At 39.1% G+C, this 23,493-nt stretch overlaps 1 protein-coding gene across 18 annotated transcripts in view; it reads left to right on the plus strand.

Moving 5' to 3' along the window:
• The window catches only part of LCOR (ligand dependent nuclear receptor corepressor), a 220,089-nt gene extending 196,596 nt beyond the window's left edge, over positions 1-23,493 (plus strand). For all 18 annotated transcript variants that reach the window (XM_077125605.1, XM_077125606.1, XM_077125607.1 and 15 more), the window contains one exon: positions 8,306-23,493. In XM_077125605.1, the coding sequence (XP_076981720.1) occupies positions 8,306-12,644 (4,339 nt within the window). In that variant the 3' untranslated portion in view covers positions 12,645-23,493. The remainder of the gene's footprint in view (positions 1-8,305) is intronic.

Genomic DNA, 23,493 nt, shown 5'->3' on the forward strand with positions numbered 1-23,493 from the left:
TTCCAAAATGTCAATTATGCAAAAAACATCCAACTCTAACTTTAAGCTGGTTAAGTTTTCACTAACTTAGACTAGTGATGCTCTTTTTCACTTCAAATCAGCAGAGATCCGTCTTTGCAGAATTTCCATATTTTTGCCTAAAGTCTACTTCAAAGTTTTTTTTATTTTTTTTTTGCTTTGCAGTGGGAATCACATTTCATTCTTTTCCATATGAATATGCTGTTATCATAACACAATTTGTTGATTTTTTTTTGAGTACGTGGGCCAGGAACTGAACTCAAGTTTCTGCATGGTGGGAAAATGCTGCCACTTAACTTACCTGTGCACCCCCTCAAATGTTTTCTAAGCATTGTCAGTTATAATCCTCATTAGATTAGTAATTTAGGTTTGTGTTCTCACCAAATCAGTATTTAGCTCTATCACTTAAGGATATTTCTTCCCTAAGAACTATCTTCCAGGAGCTGTCAATTTTTTTAGGTTTAGGCCATCTAGTCCAAAATCCCATGTCTTTCACAGCCTCTGAACCATCCTTCCTCCTTCTTTAAAAAACTAACACCAAGATATATTTAGTCTTGCATAGTAGTCTTATCTGGGATGATAGATTTAGAAACCAAAAAAGCTTGATAGAAGATAAAAATTTTCAGAAATTATTAGTTTGGTCACAGTGCCTATTCTGGGGACCCTTACATCCCTGGAGAGGAGATGGAGGCATTGGACTGTTGTGCTTAATGGACCCTTGCTTTGACTTCCTGCTCACCAGGTAATTTTCTATTATATTTTGGTATCCTCTGTACATTTGCCTATCAGGTGAAAGTATATTAGAGTGAATATAAGACTCTTCTTGATAGTTATATTTCTTAATCTAATTTAATAAATTTGATGGCCTGGTTAAAGTTAAAAAAAAAAATAGCATGTATATTGAATACAATGCATAGCCCTAAACTGCTTTTTTTTAAAAGAAAATATTTTTATTGAGAAATCTTCACATACATATGCAATCAGTGGCTCACAATATCTTCATATAGTTGTGTATTCATCACCATGATCATTTTAGAACATTTATATCACTCCAGAAAAAGAAAAAACTCATCCCATACCCTTTCCTCCTCCCTCATTGACCCTCATTGGGTATTTCAATCTACCCAATTTTTTACCCTTTATCCCCCCCTATTATTTATTTATTGTCCTTATTTTCTTACTCATCTGTCCATACCATGGATAAAAGGAGCATCAGACACAGATTGTGTGTCTGGTTTCACAATCACACGGTCACATTGTAAAAGCTATGTAGTTACACAGTCAGTCGTTTTCAAGAATCAAGTCTACTGGACAGCTCAACAGTGTCAGGTGCTTCCCTCCAACTAAACTGCTTTTTGTATTGTATTTTAGGACATCTACTCTGAATAACAGTCTCTTATCAGGGGTAGTAAAGTGTGTAACGTGGAGAAGCTAGCAAACCAGAGCTTCCTGCCCATTAAGCTCCCTCTGAAATACCTTCACTCTCCCCCAACTCAGTTTCAATTCATGTTATGAACCTTTGTTCTGCCCTGGTTTAGTGAACTAGGTTAAGAACACAGTAAACTTAGAAAGCCATTACAAAGGGATTGCATGCCTTTTGTTTTAGATCAGTAGTTCTTAACTGTTTTTCCACTTGAGCACGTCTGAACAAAGTCATGTGCTGCCGTCAGCAAGGATGGCTCACTGTGAGGCAGGGACTATTACAGGGTAAAGAGATACATTGTGGACTTCACCCTCACATCCACCCCCGCCTACCCCACCCCACCCAACCCCACCCCATCCCCCATGATTCTGGTCTCTGAAAGGGATAATTTTCCTCAACCTCCAATCTTAAGAATCGCTTTCTTAGATGATTAGAATTTCTACTACCTGGAAATCAGGTGTTAAACCACCTGCGTTTTAGAACTCATTTTCTATTCTATGATTTTAGGAACTCTATTTCTCACTTTCCTGTTTCATCCTTGCCTATCCCTTTGCTGTTTTCTCTTAGTTCAGTTCCATGGACAGAAAACTTAGTCGTTTAATGATTTAGAGGTGCAACTTTTATGTAGCTTTCTAGAAAATGAAAAAAAAAAATCTCCATACCTCATATGTGCCTTCTTCTCTATATATACACAATTTTATCATAGCCCTTCAGATATCCAGGTATGGAGGATACACAGACCTGAAATAGCCGGAGGCAGGTGCATTTCCCAGTGTAGAGCAAAGGACTTGGGAACAGATTTATCCAGACCCTGGAATGTACTTTTATTTTCTGTGCCAGAAGTGAGGCGTTAGGTAACAGAATTTCAGATAATACTTGGCAAAAGAATACAGCTCTTAACTGCCTTGCAGGGAGACTAAGGATGTTTTGTTTTCTTGTATTTAAAGAAAAGAATCGAGCCAACTTAATTTACAGCCCTTAACTATAGTTTCCTCTGTCTTGAGTATTGATTGACCCGAGCTTTCTCTCCCCTTCTGTTTTCCTGGGATTTCCTGTTTTCTACTACTAAGATTAGCTCCCATCCAAACATTCATTATCTCTCTTGATCCTTTTTTCAGTCGAGAAGAATACGTTTTGATCTACAGTGGCATTGCATTTGCCCATCAAACAGTCTTACTGGTAGTTAGAAAGTAGGTATTAGAGAGAGTACCTGAATCCATCACTCTCAAAATCTAAATTCTTAAACTTGTCAGCTTCGCCTTTCTGCTACAGCTGTTCTCGTGTAATCTGTTTCTAACATAAGCATTGACCATTCACCATTTACACTGCAGGAATTTAAGTATTGCAGTGTTGACTAAGTAGGTGAGTCCACTTGTGTCTACCCTCTGATTTAGAAAAACATTATTGAGTAAATCATTAAAGATAAGGTTGTGAAACAACCCATCATTCTTAAACTGTGCTTTCAAAGTTTTTATGAATATTATCTTATCCTTTTACCACACCCTTAGGAATTAGGCATTGAGCTAGTGGTAGAAAGACAAAGTTAATTAACTGGTCAAGGTCAGGCAGGCCATATCTCATCTAGGAGATAAAATCAAAACTAATCCAGGTAGTTGGAAATCAGGTTTCCCTCTTTTCTTCTTCTGCCCTTTCTTCCATCCCTGTAGTCTTATTGCTCCTTAGGGTGGTGCTCAAGTAATGCCTGCTGATAAATAACTCACCTGACTGCTATAGAGCATTCTCTTGTCGATTGGAAGAAATGTGAGATCCAGCATGTGCTTTCAAAGTCAGTGATGAATTCCTGTTATTTTAAAGATCTTATTTAGTCAGATGTGAGGGACATAATATGATACAGACTGTAACTATTAAACCAAAACAGTCCTTTCCCTTAGATCAAATTGAGTAAATGGTCTGTAGGACAGAAAATTTATTTTCTTTGGTTTCCCTTCTTCCTGTCTGAGAGTATTCTAAATTAAAACAAATGCTATATTTAGATCCTGCTAGAGATCTAAGGCTATTGGAAAAATCAAATAGCTAGGTCAAAGGTAAAGACTAGTTGTTTAAAACTTAGGCAGAATTGGGTAACTGGCTAACACCATTTTTTTTGTTTTTATTTTTTAATATAGAAAAAGTAATAGAATTAAAGGAGTTGAGAATAACTTTTAAAATTAAATATTCAAATAATATGAAATAAAAATTTGTCTAAACTATTGAGGAAGAGTTTAGAGAAAAATCGGGGTAGGAAACTGGATAATTTAGAGGTGCAGCCAAAAGTGACTTTATTACTATAGTTGTAAAGTTAACTATTATAACAGGGCCATTTAGTGACATCTGAACAAAGGTTGGTATTAATCATATCCAAGTAAAGCTACTGGTAGGCTCCTGCCTGTGTGTCTACTTGCCTGTCAGACATCTCAGATTCAGAATCTTATTAACATCTCAACTTAATGCACAGAACTCATCAGATACGTACACAGCCCAGCAACCACTACCCTCAGGTTTGCTGCCAGTGTTCCTGTCTCAGTAAAAAGTTCTGCCAGGAAGAATACCCAGAAAGCATCCTTGATGCTTCACTTTATTTCCCTTCTTTTTTTTGCTAGAAAATAGTAAAACATGAAATGTGTTTCCTGCTCATACTCAGGTAGCTTACATCTGCTTGGGAAGCTAAAACAAAGACAAGACAAATTAGGTCAGTAAAATATTCTAATTACAGGACAAAGTCCCCACATAATTGCTCTATGAAATATACAGATGACTTTGGCTTAGGAATTCAAGAAAGGGAACAGTCACTGCAGGTGTGGATAATTGTGTTCTGACCAGTGACGAAACTGACAAGAGCACCCTGTTGTTTGTTCTCATGACCTGTGGTACACCAGTATGTCATCTCCAATCCTTTTTACCAGGAAAACACACACGTGCAAACAACCCTATTGTTTGTTGATATCATTTCCTCTCAAGCAAGGTTGCCATTTGCAGTTTTAATCTCTTCACCTCCTGGGTTTCCCCAAACCAGTACCCCTAATACCTCTGGAGTACGGTGTAACCTGTTAGCCTCTCTGATGCTCCTGCTTTTCAACATCCAAATGCTGTATTGCTTTGGTCCAGGTTGAAGTTCAGTGGGTCCTAACAGTGTCTCTGTAGTGTGCCTTAGTTTTGCAGATACCACCTCCCTTTGCCATGATGCTTTGAAATACATATGTATCTACCCATAACTGCCTCTTCTGTCCTTTGGGACTAGTTGAGTCTTTTTACCAGTCATTGATTCAAGGATGGTTGCATGGCCCTTTGGGAGACCTTATATTCATTTAAGCTGATTAAAATATCGAGGCTCTGTTAAATTAATGAAACATGGAACAGCAGCAGATCTACCTCACAACCATTAAGTAAGTAGATATCACTGTTGCCCAATTTAACTGTGGATTAATCATTAGTCAGTTTTTTATTCTTATGTGAGCATCGCTCTAGAAGAGCCTGTACTCTGTCCTCTTATTGGGTATATGCCTTGATTTTGTTCCTCTCCAGAATAATCCCAAGCACTAAAGCTTGTTTCCAAAACACAGCCACAAGCATGGGAACAGTATCTGGATTTTCTCGAAGGGTTTGGTAATGATTGTCCTTTTTGAATCATGGAGATTTGTAAAAACCCTTGTAAATATAAAATAAGATGCCATGCTGGGCGGGCCACGGTGGCTCAGTGGCAGAGTTCTCGCCTGCTATGCCGGAGACCCAGGTTCAATTCCCAGTACCTGCCCATGCCAAAAAAAAAAGATGCCATGCTATTTCTCTACATAATCTTACAAACCTTTGTCAACTCTACTTATTTGCAGTCACCCACCTCAGGAACACATCCATGAACCAGGAACTGAAAAATACACGCCCCTGAGCAACAGTTAGAAATCTGCATACTTGGCTAATAAAACTATTCCTCAAGCACTCCTTCAGAGCCTGTTTATTTTTACTTAATGTACCATTCTAGCACTTAGGATCTGATTTTGAAGCTAATGAGTAGAAGTACCTCTCAAGTACTGCTTCAGACTTAAAATAGGGCTACTAAAAACAGCTGTGTGTGTCTATTTGGAAGCCAATAAGACAAAGATTTTAGTAAACTACAGAATATCACTTTTTTTTAGGCAGTCGGATTTACTTAACTGAATAGACTCCAAAACTATCAATGTTTCAGTTTAATATAATAAATACGATAACCAAACTTCAATAATAGTGTACGTGGTAATGATCCTGAGTCATTAAGAAACAAAATTTGTGTTCAGAGGGCTTGTAAGTTTTTAAAAGCTTTCATCCAAAATGTTAAAATTTTGAAAATGCTTGGTACTTGATGGATAACTTAATTATATAGAAAATTCACTTTTTTAGGTTGTATGAAAACATTAATGTGCATTCCTGATAGCTCTGCATTTTTTTTATCGAAGCACATTTAATTTGATTAATTGACATTAATGATAACTGATATTTGTACAGACTTTGTAGGTTTTTCTTTGCAACAATCCTAAATTTTAGATGGGGCAGGTACTCTAAGACCCAAAATTGGCCTGCCTGCCTTGGATCACACAAATTGGTCAAGGTCCCACTACTAGTAAGTGGCAGAACTATTCTCCACCATCTCACATGTACTGTATCACCACACCACCTGATAGACATAACCACAAGGTACTTCCCAGAGGAGTCCTTCAACAGGGGCTTCCTCCTAAGTTCTCCATGGGTGGACGGACTGCCTTCCTCGTAATGCACTAGTCTCCCTAATCTGAGATTGCTAAAATGCCCCTCAGTTGCAGCCGTCTAGAAAGTCTGCAGCTGGGCGGGTTGTTTGTTGAGGTTCTGTACACATCTTGTTGCATCTTGAGAGTTGAAGACTCAACTCATCCAAGGCTATCACTGCTGTCTTCCATCTTCTGAAGGTAGGAGATGGTATTTACCATTCTGTTAAAGCAGGAGGAACTTCTTCCTATTGACCTTTTAGATGTTGCCTTTTAAACATTTTTACTGAAATATAGAATATACAAAAAAGTATACATATTGTAAGTGTTGTATGATACAATGAATTTTTTTCTAGTTGCTTTTGATCTTTTTTTTTCCCTTTGGTAGGTTTTAGCCCAGTTACTAGCATATACTTTAAAGGTACTATAACCATTCACCTGTTCCGATACTTCTGTGATCATATTTTTTCTTTGTTTATTCACAATTCAGTGATCAATAAGAGGATGGCAAATTTGAACTAGGCATTTTTTAAGATTTCTAGTCTTTCCAATCTGTTGTCTAATGGAGGCCCTTTCAGATTCCCATGGCACTGCTAAACAAGGCTGCTCTCTTGTAGATTCGACTAATTTGTTTTGTTTTGTATTTAGACATGTTTCACCAACTTTATTCACCACTTGGTCTTAAAAACCTACCTTATTCAGGGACAGAAAAACTAAAATTGTCTGAATATTTGCTAAGTTGTACTTTGTGCTTTATGTATGTTCACTAATGCAATCCTCCCAGTTATCCTTTCAGATATTGGTATTTATTCCCCACTTACAGATGAGAAAACCAAGGTTCAGAAAAGTTAATTAATTTGCCTAAAATCCTTTCGATAGTAAATGTCAAATCTGGAAGTGTAATCTAGGTTTTTCATATTCCACAACCCGTATTCTTTCCTCTGTCACCACAGAGACCAGCGAGTAGGGGAGAGGGAGTACTAAGCAGTCTGTCTAGGGCAAGTCTTCCTTTAAAGGTACCTCATGACTGGGAGATAAAAGCCAAAGATTGGGGAAAAAACAAAATAGAAAGAATTAGCTGGGAGATAAATATCAAACAACATCTATTCAACATACATTATTAAGCTGCCCTTCGTGCCCTGCTGTATTTTGTATAGAGCCAGATAATGTCTCTTGAGGAATGACAAAAAAGAGAAGGAGAAGTATAACCCAGAAAATTGGAACATTCCAGCTGTATGGGCTCAGTAAAAGGTAGACATCCAGAAGCACAAAACAGCTTGTGAAAACATTTGGCTATCAAAGCAGGTTGCTGTTAGCCTGTCTTGAATCTAATATCATCCTTTTCCACCACCTTCACTGTCCAGGTTGAGCTCTTTACAGTTGGTGGATGATTGTAGGAATTTTATTGAAGATCTAGGAGGATGTAGTGAGTTGGGCTTGAGTGAAGACAATATTACCACTACCTTGCATTGACAGAACTTTATGGTTTATAATGTGATTTTATCTTTTTCCCACCTAAAGGCTAGGATCAGGAATTTAACTTGTCATTCCACTTTTCAATTACTGCTCTCTATTTGTCCATGCTTCAAGAAAAGGATAGAAGGATTCCTGCACCATTGTTGGCAGTATTATAAAGTCCAGCTGGTCATATTGAGAAACCATGTTAAAACTATAAATTCTCTTTTAAGTACTTCTAAACTGGGATTTGTCATATATTGTGTGTCTGAATTTTTGTCAGTGTTGTGAACGTAAAAACAAGTGATTGTTGAATAGGAACATTCAAGCCTAAAACAAAAGTATTTGTTGATCAACCAGAGTTAATAGTGTAGCCAAAATTAACATTGAAAAAATATATTTTTAATGATTTTTCTTTTCTATAAGATAAAGATTATTTTTGAATGGCTATTTACAAATATGAAGGATATTGTCACTAAAAATTAAGAATATAACTAGACAGGCCTTGTAATTTAAATAAATGCTTCTTATTTATTGAATCAGTTTATTGGCTCTGTGGGCAGACTTAGAAGCAGTTTTGACCAAAGTACCCACTCTCTTTATAATATGAATAATAACACCTGGTAGTTTTCATAATGTAAAATTGTGTTTTTTGGAAAAAGACCATACTAATCATTTCTTCTCTTTGTCTGTCTAGTGAGAATTCAACAGAGGCAATAGCAGTAGAGTCTAACAATCAGTCGAAGTCCCCATTGGAGAAGTTTATGGTCAAATTGTGTACTCATCATCAGAAGCAATTCATCCGTGTTCTAAACGACCTGTACACTGAAGCTCAGCCCGACACCAAGGACCTGCAGCCTTCTGATTCAGGAGCAATGGATGCATCCACCTGCAGTGTTAGCTGTGCCCGGCTAAGCACCAAACATAAGGAAAAAGAAGTTGTATGTCTCGAAATGAAGTCTCCTACTTCTGTAGATTTGTTTATAGACCCATCGGGCTCTCACAGCTCTCTACATTTGACAGAACAGACCCTGCCTCCTCCTGAAACCAACTCTGTAGATGGAAGAGGTAATGTCTTGACTATTGCTCAGAAACATTCTTCTGAACTGTCAACCACTAAACCTAATTCTGTTAGTTCAACGAATAGTCCCACTCTGGGATACCTCACTGCATCTAATTCTTCCTCATTAAACTTCCACCACATCTCTAAAAGCTTGGAGGAGCAAACCACTGAACAGGAAAAAGACACAAATGTGAGGATATGTGAGGATAATAAAGACCATATGCAGAGCCCAGCTTTAGTAGAAAGTCTAATTGCAGTAAAAGTAACAGCTGAGAATAGTGAGGAGGGCACCAGCTGTATTGTTTCTCAAATAAATTCATTCAAAGCTTTATCAGAAGAGGCTTGGGACTCAGGGTTTGTAGGGAACTCAACTAGAACTGCTGATAAAGAAAATTCTTTACAGTGTAGCTCAAAAACACCTTTGTGTCACGATTTAGAGGCAGATGAACGAGATGCAAGGCCAAAGCAAGAGAACCATCTTCATTCACTAGGAAGAAATAAGATGGGTTACCATTTACATCCCAGTGATAAAGACCAGTTTGATCATTCCAAAGATGGTTGGTTAGTCCCCAGTCCCATGTCAGCTGTACACAAAACATCTAATGGACATTCACGAACCAAGATGTTATCAAACTCCATTAAGACTGCTCGGAAAAGTAAAAGGGCATCAGGGTTGAGAATAAATGATTATGATAACCAGTGTGATGTAGTTTATATCAGTCAACCAATAACAGAATGCCAGTTTGAGAATCAAAGATCGATATTATCTTCTCGGAAAACAGCCAGAAAGAGTACTCGAGGATACTTTTTCAATGGTGACTGTTGTGAGCTTCCAACTGTACGCACCCTGGCCAGAAGTGTATACTCCCAGGAAAAAGCAAGCTGCTCAGCACCGGCATCAGAGGCAGTCATTACTCCCAAGCAGACCCCTACTATTTCAGCCTCTAGACCTACAGTAGATGTGCAGCTTCCTAGAGAAGACGACCCTGAAGAATGTAGGAAGGAAATAACCACCTTCAAGGAAGGAAGCAATGACGCTTCATCTGAAAAAGAATCTCAAGAGCCCAAGGCTTGCCCCATGATGAATGAACCAAATCAGAGCAGGTCCCCCAGGTCAGGGGAAACCACAGCCTCCAGCCTGGGGTGGCCTCTGCCTGCTCATCTCCCTGAAAAGGACATGCCAGAAGATAGCTCCATGGTCTCAGCTTCCACAGCAACTATACTGTCTTCCTGTGAGCAAGACCAACAACCAGTTGAACTGCTAGATACAGAGGAGAAGAGTGTTCCCCAAGACTATATCCTGGGTCCCTCTACTGAAAGAATTTCTGAGAGAGGCAGTAAAGATGTTTTTAGGCCTCATTCTTCTCCTGAAACAGTTAATAGAGAGGAAAGCCCTCTGTGCTCAGAAAATCCAAGTCCCCCAGTGGGCCTGGAGCTTCCCATGAGTCTGGAAAGGGCTGAGGATGACCAAAGTATTAGTACTGAGGCCAAGACTGAAGTCTCTCTGGAGCTAGATACAGGCTCACCATTAAGGGAAGGCAACCTTTTTACTAATGAAAATCCCGGTGAAATTAAGGAAAGTGAGGCAACAGGTGATATAGGGAAATTAGAGGGAGAGAACAATGATGTAAAACCTTCTTCAGAAAAAGATATGTGTGATCAAAACATTGAATCTCCTGAAGAGAATCTGGAGAAGAAGAAAAAAAGTAAAAAATTCCCTGAGGCATCAGATAGGTGCCTAAGAAGTCAACTTTCAGATCCATCTTCTGCTGATAGGTACCTAAGAAACCAAATTTTAGATTCTTCTGTTTGTTCTGAGACCAAGGTCTCTAAAAATGCTGATGCAAAACATTCTGAAAAAGAAGGGTACCTTGGTGGGATAGCACCTGAGAACTTTTCAAGTGAAAGTTTCCATGCAGAAGCTCTAGACGACACTGAAAACCCAAATGTCGATGCAAATCCCTCTGAGAAAGATTCTGAGCAGGAGGCTGAAGGAGATGGGGTCATCACCAGGCAGACTTGTAAAAACATGCTGGCAAAAGAAGTCAAGGGGAAAGAAGGAGAGATTTTCCCCAGCAATAATCCTGTAACTGCAGTTGGCCAGCCCCCCATTGGAGAAAGACTGGAAATTTGTGTTCAGTCTAAATTAGGTATGAAAAATGCTCCTATCCCCTCAGAAAGTATTCCTGGTAAGAGAGACCCAGAACAATCAAAAGAGAAGCCAGGTCATATTTCTGCACAGTATGTGGAGGATGTTGTACATGAGGTAGGCAGTGAAAACACCCTGCCTGAAGATAATGATAATGAGCCACCATCAACCTCACTTGAATTTTCAAGTAGTGGAACTAGTGATGCTGCTGGACCGCAGAAATTGATACCAAGGCCTAAAAGGTTAACTTCTTCAACCTACAACCTAAGACATGCTCATTGCCTGGACTCCTTGGATACTTCAAAACTGACTTCAGAAAAGGGAGCTGCACAAGTAGACCCAATTCCAAAAGAAAATGAAGCTTCAGAGAATAGAGATCCTTTAGATGAGAATGATATGAACATGGTGGTAGATGACCAACCAAAGTTTGTGGAATGGTGTGCTGAGGAGGAGAACCAAGAGCTTATTGCCAACTTTAATGCTCAATACATGAAAGTCCAGAAAGGCTGGATCCAGTTGGAGAAGGAAGTACAGCCAACACCAAGAGCAAGGAACAAGTCAGATAAACTAAAGGAAATTTGGAAAAGCAAGAAAAGGTCTCGAAAATGCAGAGGTTCGTTGGAGGTTCAAAAGTTTTCCCCTGTTCAGATGCTGTTTATGACAAGTTTTAAATTATCTAATGTTTGTAAATGGTTCTTAGAGACAACTGAAACACGGTCTCTTGTCATTGTGAAAAAGCTCAATACTCGTCTTCCGGGAGATATCCCCCCTGTCAAGCATCCTCTTCAGAAATACTCTCCTTCCAGTCTGTATCCCAGTTCACTACAGGCTGAACGCTTGAAAAAACACTTAAAGAAATTTCCTGGAGCTACTCCTGTTAGGAACAATTGGAAAACACAGAAGCTTTGGGCTAAATTTCGAGAGAATCCTGACCAAGTAGAACCAGAGGATGGCAGTGATGTCAGCCTTAGCCCAAACTCTGAAGAGAGCATAGAGGAAGTCAAGGAAGACAGAAATAGCCATCCTCCCACAAACTTGCCTACTCCCGCCAGTACCCGGATCCTTAGAAAATATTCCAATATTCGAGGAAAGCTCAGAGCCCAACAGCGTTTGATCAAGAATGAGAAAGCGGAAAGCCCGTTTGGTCTGGCAGTGGAAAGCAGACAGAGTCGTAAGAGTGTGTGCATCAACCCTCTGATGTCTCCCAAGCTTGCCCTGCGGGTGGGTACAGATGGATTTCCTGTTAAGCCCAAGAATACTGAGGGAATGAAGGGAAAGAAAGTGAAGCAGGTATCTGAAATCTTGCCTAAAGCAGAAGTTCAAAATAAACGAAAGAAAACAGAAAGCAGCAGCACTCAGGACAGGTCTTTTCTCTCTAGTAAGGACAAGGGGCTGGTGGTGAAAGCCAGCAAAGAAAAACATTTTGGTGGATCCACCAAAACCCCTGCTGCCAAGAAGCCAGCTGCAAGGGACAAAATTAGCCAGCTGCCCAAAAAGATTTCTTTGAAAGAGAACAAAATGAAAATCCCTAAAAAGTCCCCTGGGAAGAGCTGCCCTCCCTCCAGGAAAGAAAAAGAGAATGCAAACAAAAAACCTACCCAGCCAACCACCTCAGAAACACTGACTAAACCTGCAAAGCAAAAGGGGGCAGGTGAATCCTCTTCAAGGCCACAGAAAGCCACAAATAGGAAGCAGATCAGTGGAAAGACTCGCTCCAGACCCTTGACAAAAAGCCAAGTGAACAGTGCAGCCCAGAGAAAGCGAAAGCTGAAGGCAAAGCTAGACTCTTCCCACAGCAAACGAAGACGGCTGGATGCAAAGTGATTTGAAAGATGGTAACCAAGAGTAAAACTGTTTTATAGAAGTAACCCTTTATTTTGCATTAACTAAATCTGCTTTTATAAGCTTATCAAGCCTTTCAAATCTGCGGTTAATGGAGAACACCACAATTTGAGGTGTCAGAAAACATCTCAGATAGAGAAGGGAACTTGCAGAGTCTTTCTCTGAGGCCGAGTAAGGGAAGTTATATATTATATTCTGGTTGTTCCTTGGGTTTTAAACTTGGAACGAAGCAGTTTTGGTTTTTAAAAGTACAGTGCCTTATTTATCCTTTTTGTTTTTAAATTTACAAAAGCTAAAAAGCTGATCTATGTGATTAAAGGCTTGTATTTTATACTTGATGCACAAGCACTTGTACTGTAGCCGAGAAGACCACCATCATGCACATAAAAGTAGCTTTTCAGCAGCCACCCTGCAGCATCTCTATATGAACGATGCTACTCTTTGCAAACCCCAACAGTGAACTTCCCTCTCTGTCCTATTTGTTTGTTTAAGTGATATTTGAAAGCTAAACCAAATCATTTTTATGGCATGTGGAGAAAGCTGAGGGAAATTTAGAGTTATTATGAAAGATTAGTATTTGTTGCCCCTTTTTAAAAAATCTTATTGATTGTTCGTCACTCCTCTCACCTTTGACCTTTTGAAATTTGAGAACATGTATTCTAAAGTATTTGCCCATGGGACAACACGTGCGTCACCAGGTGTTAATATTTGCTTATAACCTTTAAATATTATTTGCGTCCCCAGACTATATTTCTCATTTTTGGCGTCCTTTTCAAATTTTGGCCTTTCAAGCTCCCTAGCATTCTAACCAAGTTATCATTCTACTTCGGAAGAAAATTGCAGGATTTCTTTTTCATCTTGTAGCTGTAATTTAACAATTATGATGAGAGTGACTGTTCTCATTTTCTTTCAGAGTACTTCCATAGTCAAAGAAGCCAAAATGTTATTTCCAGTAATAGAAAGGTTTGAGTGTGCATGTGCATTGGGGTGCATTTGCATGTGGTTATCAGTGACAAATATTTCCCCATCCCACTTTTACTGGAAAATCTTTCTTTCCCATACAGTGTGCAAGGGTGCTCATGAGCTGGATAATTAGCAAAGGCCAGATGGTTTAGTATGGCCCATGTCTCTATGAACATCCCCATTACTACTTTGGTACCAGAACCAGAAAGATCTAAACAGTACAGAGTTAGGTAAAGGTCAAGGCAACCTTGCAGTTTGAGGAAAGAGCTCCCAACATCTCATTTAGAATCCACACAAGACCCTCCATTCAGAGCTGATGTTCAGGTGATATGCTCCAATGTGGGTGTATTTTTTAAGAGGGGGTGTCCATTTTGATTGGTTAGCACCATACTGGTTCCTGCCCGCTTCATGTCAGGCTCTGATCCAGGGTTCAGAAGTAAGAGCTGTAATATTTGTAAACAATTTTGTTTTCCTTTCCCAAGTAAATCCTAAGCTCACTGGCTTTAATTCGGTGCCTGTAACATGACTTGTTATAACGCAGCGTGTACTCAACATTCCCATTGGGCTGTTCCAGAAAAAGGCTTGGTTGTTAAGCTTCGACCAGCTTTTGTAAAGTGCTCTGTCACCAAAATATGCTTGTGTGGACAGCTGCTGCTCTGTCCATTTTATTATAAATTTTTTATTTTAGGTTTTTCAGATCTTTTTAGATAAACCCAGATGGAGTTTTTCTTTTATTGCATTAGTTTATTCAAATCATGATATAACAGGTCTTCTACCCATTATGTTAAGGGTTTGCTGTATATAATGAAAACTTCTGATGTTTGAATATAACTGGAGAAAAGCATTTGATTGATGGAAAATTGAGAATTATCTTGAATTCTAGAGATAGTGAAGCTTACATGTGGACATTTATAAACAAAGCCCTGATTTTTTTTTATGTTTCCTCTATCTCATGAGTTTCTTTTTCTTTTTAATATCTTTTACTTTAGCCATGCAAAAGCTACCTATATTAATGAAACTGCTGAGTGTGTATGTTGGCAACCCTTTCTCAGCATTAAGTTGCACAGAAGCATTAATATGTCTCAAGTGGGTTCATTTAATCTAAAAATATATGGTTTTAAAGTTTAAAAAAATTCTTTTCATATAGTTGTCACTGGATGTTGTTTTTGTGGTGACTTACACAGCTGATGTTTACCAGTGTCAGGTGTGCTGATTTCTGTAACTAAGGTTGAGGAGCCCTCTTGTTTGGGTGCTTGGATTAGATGAAGGAGAGGTGTGAAGCAGTAAATGGGTGGAACTTTTCCAGTTCCAGGTTTCTAATTCATTCCACTACTTTTTCTAAGTTCATTTCATTTTTTTTTTCCAAATTGAGGAACATTTTATAGAATAACTGGTCTCTATTCTTCAAAAATGTCAATATCATGAAAGACAAAAAAAGAAAAAAAGCTGAGGAACTATTCCAGATTAAAAGAGACTAAAGAGATATGACTAAATGCAACTGCATGATCCTGAGTTCATTTCATTTTTAAAAGCTTACTTAAAGATAACAAGTCTTTCCCATTCTAGGCTGCATTTAAGAACGGTGTCGTGTGTATATTTATTTTATACATCATACAATTCAATGGGTCATCTTTAAAATCAACTTATATGTTAATGACTACATTTAAATAGACTGGGATTCTACATGATTAAGACACTGAAAATTTAGAATTGTTTTTATATCATTTTTGCTAATTCAGTTTATTTTGCTAATAGAAGAAAGAGAAAAAAAGAAAGAAAAACTTAAGGCCTGTTCTGGATGGCCCTTTTATACCTAAAGCAGCAGATGCTGACAGATCTTTCTCCCAGACACCTCCAGGCCCAGGCTTGGTGTTGACTCAACTCTCCCCTTCTTTTCTCTCCCTTGCAGAAACCTTCTTATAGCCATCTTCATAGTATGGCTTGCCAATAGACACAAAGGAAATCTCTCCCTCACTTCAAATTCCAGGTCAGAAAAGAATTCTGCTCCCAGGTCTATACACTGTGAACTGACTGTCCCAGTGTTAGAGCTGAAGTTGATGGCCAGACTGGTCTCCCTTCCGAGCTTCTGGTAGACACCTGAGGAGCAATCACTAAAGCCCTGCCGTTGCTCCCCCAGAGCTGGATCCTCTTCAGAAGACCCATTTTCTATCCTATAAAGTTCCCTGGCAATGAAGGACAATAGGAAGACTGCTCCCTCAGTCTGGGGTTCAGGGCCTGACAACTAGCACTTTCTTGGACATGTAGCAATCTTCTGCTCTTGAGGCTTCCTACATAGGAGTGTTATTAGTGTCTGTTGATCAGCAGTCACTGGTCCTTTGAGCTCCTTGGCTAGCTATTGTGTCTGTATTTCATTAAAGACTTCTACACAAGCCTTATCTACAAACAAAAAACTTAGGCCAAGGGTTTCTTACTTCATTATCCACAGAATAGTATGGATAGAAGAGGCGCAACTCAGTCCTCCCTTTACCTATGTGGTGCTTTCTAATGGGAACCTCACCCACTCCCTAGGCGAATTATTCACTGTTCCAGTAGGTCATCAGTAAAAGGCATCCCTTCAAGTTACTTTGAATTGATGTTCGACCTCTTTCCTGCCTTGTGATGGATTTCGTGCTGAGGGCTGAAGCTGTCACTCTCATTTATGGACAACGTTCCTATTGATGAGTGGACCTAAGAGCAAAGGAGAGCATTCCACGTGACACAAGCAAACAATGCTGTAGTGGCATCATAAGCAAATCTGATGTCTTCATAAAACATCTGGGACTGGGCTGGCTAGGTCCTTGGGAAAATCCCAAGGTGCTGGCCAGTAGCCCAGGTTGCCACACCTGCTGCTTTTGGTTTTAGGTCATCTTAGAATGATCTATTAGAGTCTTCAAACTGTGGGCTTAGATGCTTGTTTCTGTAAATAAAATTTTATTGGGACATAGCCACACCCATTCGTTCACATTCTATCTATAGGGCTGCTTTTGAATTACAGCAGCAGAGTCGTGTAGTTGCAATAGAGACCACATGTCCCACAAAACCTAAAATATTTACTATCTGGACCTTTAAGAAAAAATTTGTTTACCCCCTGCTTGAGAAAATAATTCTATTTCAGTAAAAAAAATCTTCTCTGATTTATCTTCTCTTTATCTTCTGCTTCTTTTCCTCTCTGTCCTTGTCTTTCCTTCTCCTTCCTTCTTATCTCAGTTTTGTTCCTTCTTTACATTTCTTTATTTTTCCTTGCTACAAAGGAGGCATGTTATATTGATATAGCATATGCAACTACCTTACTGTCCCATTTTCCTTCTTAAAACCAGCTATCACAGTAGCCAGAATGAGACTACCTTTAGCCTGTCGAGCCAGAACCCATAAACATGAGAATTAGGGTTCTGAAATTATGTGGCCTACCATCTCATTACACTCTCATATCTACCACATAGCTCATTCTTGCTTCACTTCTTGTTTATTACTAAAGGGAGTCAAGATTTTGTTTCTTTTAAAATTAGTTCAGTCTGCTTTAGTTGGGCTTTTACTATGCTGGCCCTCAAATTTAGATATGGAAAAAGTTTTCACAGAGTAGAACCAAAGTCAGATCACATACCCAAGGCCTTGGTTATTCTTATATAATATTTTGGCCAGCTTCTAGGAAATAAAAATGTTTTGGCACTGATTTTTTTTCAATCACATACTCTCAAAATAATTTTGTTAAAAGTAAGTAAAAAAATGGAACATAGAGGACTGAAGTGCTTTGAAAAAGAATAATAGAAAATTGGAGCAGATTATAACCTGAGCATGACTGAAAAGTTAGGGATTATGTTTAGATCACATCCAATCAGCTACCAAGGTCTTAGTCGTCCCCCTCTCCCAAAATTCAAGGTTAAGTTTCTGTACTGCTTTTCAAAATCAAGTTGTATATGTAATGTCAGTGAAAGCATTTTTGTCAGTGGCCCTAAAGTAGGGACTGTCTGAATTATTTTGAAACAGATCTTAGCTAATAATTTTGTGTCTTATTATGACAATATACACTGAAATACTGGGGCGAAAAAGTTTAAATATTAAATCATATATATGATTATCCCTTTAGCAAGGCAGTTCACTCATCCGAGCCGTACTCTTCCCCATGCTTGCTTCCATATCCTTTTCAGGTATAAAAAGAAAAAAGAGAGAGAGAAAAGATTGTTATATTTAAAACAAGCAGAATTGTAGGAATCCTTTTGAAGCAGCCTTCAATGTAATTCATCCCTTAAAACATCAGAACAGATTCCTATATTCTACAGTGGACTGACTGGAAGACTTGAGTTTGCTTAAAAGCTTAATAAGCAAATTCAGACAGACACTCAGAGGTCTCTGATCTGCTCCCATCGAGGCTCTTCTGTGCTGAACTGCCTGGCGCCATTTCATTTAACAAGGGGTGGTCAGTAGGCAACCTACCTGAAAGTGTAGACAGCCCATTTTGAAAAAAGAACCAGGTGCAAGAATTTTATAAAATGCCAGCAGTCTGAAGAACAGATTTTTACCTTTTTTTTGGAAGGGTTATGTAAAAAAAAAAAAAAAAAAGTGGCAGAAAGCATGTGGTCCACATAGCCCAAAATATTATCTAGCCATTTACAAGGTTTGCTGACCCTTGCTGTGTCATTCCAGATAAAATTGTTGAACAAGTTTGCAAATTTATTTTTTCATGTAGTTCATCACTACATTTCCTTACTTTTAGAATTGATGGTATCTTGTCTATTCATCTCATTATACAGCTGCTGTTGCACATTTTTCCTGAATGATCCTTATGTATTAGGAAAAAAGGAACTGAAATATCCCCCTTTGTTGACTGAATATTTGTTGATGAATTGTGGACATAGGATCATATCTACTAGGGTATGAGGTTCAAACTAAAAGTGTGAAGTCTTTTAAACCAAAAAGTACAGTCTTCCTCATTGTTAAGGATCAGAATGAACTTGACTCTGGGTGGAGAGAGATTCCACTACAGCAGGTACTCAACACAAAACATTTACTGACAAACTTCCAGTATAGAATAGTGCCTTTTCCCAGCAAGCACAGAGCATGTGTCCTCCATTTCTTTTTCTGATCTAGTATATTTGCAAGTTCATCACTCCCCAAGCTTTTGTCACTACTTGAGAACATAAATGGCTGGTCTTTGCCTGCTGAACCTAGAATCTAGACCACATATTCTTAGCTCTCTTAAAAATACCAGCATGTCAAAGGCACTTTGTCAGCACACCAGCAGCTTTAGACAAGAAAGTCAGCACCCTTTGGCCTGGCAAGTGAAACTGGACTCTGGTCAGGCCAGACTCACCTCCTCATTTTGAGGAGTTGCCCTTGGCACCTTGTTCTTCCTCTTTCCTTACTCATCTGCTCATGCCACCAGACCCTTTCCAGGAGCTGTCTTCTCTGAGGCACGTTCCCACTCTCCAGTGCTTCACTGAACACATGCATGTCATATTAGAAACATTGCTCAGATTAGAAGCTTTTTTCTTCTATTATTTAGATGTTGGGTCCAAATGCTGATCAGTGTGTTATCTTTTTTTAAGACCCCAATTATTTTCAATAATCTACACCTGATGTTGTCTCATAGATAAAACTAGTATTTGCGAGCTAGTTTTTGGAAAAGATGCTATACAAACAAGATTTGCATTATTTTGTATATTTATACCACAGGTAAGGATTACTTTTGGAGCCACTATATCCTAAGATACTCAGTTTCACCAGTGGTTTCCATACTCTTAATAGTTCTAGGAGACTGTGTTAGTGATCATGGTTTCAACTACATAAATACAGAATATATATTTATATGTAACACTGTGGAGTTTTTTTTCACTGTGTAAATAGTGGTATTTTGCTGTTCAAATGCTTCTATAGAAAGTATTTATTTTAACAAAAAATTAACTTTCAAAAGGGCTTTCTAAAAAAAGTGTTCTTTCCAACTACCCATTCTCCCGAATTACCAGGCTCAGCCATTGAACCCCCATACAATTCAGTGAACAAAGAAGGGTGAAATCTTCCACTGTCACCCCATCTAAGTACAAAGGGGAATTCCACAGGGGTTTGTGGTCTCTGCCAGGCATGGCATCAGGGCTTGCCTCAGCAGCCTACGTCTTGCATACACGGTTGATATATTCAAGTGTACGCTTAAAACAGCCTAAGCAGGGAAGTAAGCCTTAGTTGTAGCTAACCCCCATGAATATCCAAACCCACACCTATGGGATATGGAGAAACCACTGGTTGCTTAAAGAAATCAAGATGTGTTCCTAGTGTCTGTCTCTCTGTCTCCCCCACCCCCATCCATTGTTGTCTGTGACAGACTCTTATATCCACACTCTCATTAACAGTGGGAGATAGCATGCTACCTTCTGAATTTTGACAATACTCAAGAGCATCTCAGCTCTCCTCTTCCTCCTTCCTGTCTCAGCAAGTATCTGTGCAGCTGGGGGCCAGATCATCTGTTCTAAGATGTGTTCAGCTTTACTTCTCAGGAGTCCTGGTCTGCATTTCAGAGCACCCCTAGGTGTAACGGACCCAGTGCTTTAGGATCATGTTCTTCCCACGCCTCGATCCTGGGCTCCCCCGTTTGAATCATGATCTCATTCTGCCCAGTGGCCGGATTGAAAACAGCAATTCCAGGGCTGCAGGAGCTTTAGGACTGTGGGCACACAGGGATTTTTGTCATCTGTTTAAACCATAACCTGCATATTTCCTCATGGCCTCCCTTTGTCTTTTCTAAACAAATGAGGAGGATGGTTGAACAGTAATGCTGGAGAATGTTTTTTCTAAGATACTTTTTGTAAGCAAATCTGATTTTAAGATGAAATGTGAATGGGTAACTAGGTGTCAGGGAATTTAGCACTGAACTAGACAGTCAAAACTTTTTTAAACTTTGCAGAAAGAAATAAATTTTGCTCTCTAAATGTTCACAAGAAGTAATGTTGTAAATAGTTTTTTAAAAATATTTATTACATGTGCTGTATACAGATTCATGTTCTAAGTGATGCTGGTTTGCATTGTAGTATTGTAGGGGAATATACTTTGAGCAGTGGTCTTGCTTTTCATAACACAGTTCACACATGGAGAAAGAACAAAAACCAGCAGGTTGAGAGCTGTTTGGGATGTTTGATCTGTAATATTACATCAAATCCAAGTTTTAACTGTCCCCTCTTCTCATCTGGTTATGTTATATATTACACACACACACACACATATGAAAAACTAGTCAATGGTTAGTTCCCAGATCTGCAGAGCAGATTTCCAGGTGTTCTTTCTGATGTGTTGCCTATAAGCAATAAGATCCTAGGTAATAACATTTATTCTGGGGTCCACATTGGCCCTTGTCTCAGAGAATAGGGTGGGGGTGGAACAGCTCTTGCTTAAGACCTCTTGCCTTTCCAGAGAGGTTGCTGTACTTGAATTTTTACTTCTGTTTGTCTGCACCCTCCTTCAGGTCATAAAAATATTTCGGTGGATGAGAAACATGCCAGTACCAGATGCATAAAAAATTGGGCATATCCATTGAAAAATTAGCGACTTTTCATAATTGTGTAGGGTTTCCAAAATCTAGTTGAGGCAAAGCTCTGTCGGCTATAGAGTAAATTTGTGAGCTTTTTTCATTAGAAATTTAACTGGACAATTAAATGTCCTTTAGCTATGTCTGACCTACCCTTAAAAACAATCCCATTTCCTATAAGCCTCCTTGGTGCCTGGGTTTGAAATGTCTAAGCCTTCTGTGTCTGGGGTTAAACCATCTAGGTCAATATATAGGGGGCTGTCATTCTTCCATATCTCCCAGCAAATCTAATTCAACATGTTCCCAAGCAGTTTAGCAGCCTCTCCTTGTAACTGTCCTAAACTTTGTGAAAAATAAATACCCCACAGCCAGATAACCTTAGAAGTAATGTAGTTTTTTAGGCTTTTGGAATATGTCTTCTCTTCATATTTATGATGGTGTTTGGAATTTTTCACTAGTGTTTTTTAGATTGAAGTGGGTGCGTTAGGATAAAACTTTTCCTTTGCTAAGCCCAAAAGCAAGCAAGAGGAAAGAAATTGACCTATATTGTATCATTGGGGAGGTGACTACTTTTTGTGGTAGTTGTGTGTGTGTGTTGGGGTGGGGGGGGACTGCTTTGTAGATTACATGGGGTAAAATAGAATTCTGCCCTGAGGCTTCCCAAGATTTATTACATTGTAATAAATAATCCCCTTTATTAGCCTCACTTAATCTCAATAGAAGCCTGCTGTTTACCCTCAGGGAACAAGTAGTTTTCAAAATTGAGCTCCTCCAAGGTCATTGGCCAATGCTGGGATGCTGGCATTGGTTGTTTTTGTGAACTCATGGCATTATTTCCCATATGTATTATGATATTAAGAAATTCAACCCCCACCTGTATGTAAAGCACAGCCCAAGGTCCTAATTTAGGCTAGAGTTAATGCCTTTGAGGGGCCAGGGGGCCTTAGGAGGCCCTTGCAATTTCACTGAAGCTCAGGTGTCGTGTTGGATTTTTATTCTTTTTAGGCCAGGACCCTTCAGAATGAGTTTAGGACAGGGGCTGCTTCAGCGGTGGATTCAGGGAGCTCTAATATGAATCTCTACCGTTCCTGTAAAGGTCTTTTTGGTTCCTCCCAGTTGTCATTGCCGAGGTCAGTCTCATAGTTGTTCAGATGTGCTCCCTTTTGCTTGCTGTCTTGTGAGTCTTAGCCAGGGATCCAGATGCCCAAGGACAAAGCCTCTGGAGGGCCTTGCCCCTTCCTGGCACCAGGCGCGTGCTTCTGACCTGTGCGAAGGTGGACTTTCCAAAAGCAGTGAAATGAGAATTTCTGCAGACTGATAATCCAGAAGGTCAGCATGTATCTCTTGGGCCTGGATTTCTACTATGTTAGTGAGTGTAGGAAAATACTGTGTCTTTAATGGATGAAAATTCAATGTATGCTGTGAATTTGCTGGTTTGAAACATTGAAAATTTTTCATTAGACAATGTTTACATACCTCACCTAAAGAACCTTTGAGAGTGTATATATGAAATTTAAAAATATATTAAGTTGCTTTAAAACAATATGTATAGCTATAAAAGTTGGAGTTATTTTAACTTTGAATATGTACCAAGTCTCTTAAATATTGAAAACTTGTGGACTTTTTGTGCATCTGCGTTTTACTTTCCTTTTAGGCCATGTAGGGAACTGTGTTCTTGTTATTGGTAAAGGGGCCCTTACTGAAATCTAAGCTTGGAAGGATTTCCTTTGTTGTTCCAGATTTTCTTGTTTGATTTTGAGGGGTGGCTTACAGAGCCAGAGGATGTATGGGAGGGATTTATCTAACATTGACATCTATTCCATGAGCTTTTTCAAGGCGCTTATTTTATTGCAGCGTATTAAACTTCTTTGATATTAAAGTGTGTTTGTGTAATCACTGGAGAGGGTACAGGATGCATCAAATCCAAGCATTCAACTTGGAGCCAACAACAAAGTTGATAAGTTGCCAGAAGGGACACCCCCCCCCCAAAAAAAAAGCAATGTTTCTTAATTCTGACTCAACCATGGTGTTGGGACTGAAAGAAACGTTGTTTAATGAATCTTTGGCCATTTTGTGATTTATGCCTCAGTGAGGGAAAAGAAAACATGTCCCCATGGAAAGGTGCCATGCTTTTATTCTTAAGGGTAGGGAGCAGTTGAGTTCAAGCTCTTGACCTCAGGAAAGCAGAAAGTCCTTCATTTGCTAACTTCATGACACTTTCATTGTGTTCTGACTTCAACACTACTCGAGGTGGGTCTATTTAAGGTCCCAGAGGCCAGTGATGACCATGAATAACTACGATTTAATCAACAAGTTCATCGGACGGTGGCCACTGACACGCAGAAATTCCTCGGATGA

The sequence above is a fragment of the Tamandua tetradactyla genome, chromosome 13, assembly GCF_023851605.1.
Source record: "Tamandua tetradactyla isolate mTamTet1 chromosome 13, mTamTet1.pri, whole genome shotgun sequence".
NCBI lineage: Eukaryota > Metazoa > Chordata > Mammalia > Pilosa > Myrmecophagidae > Tamandua > Tamandua tetradactyla.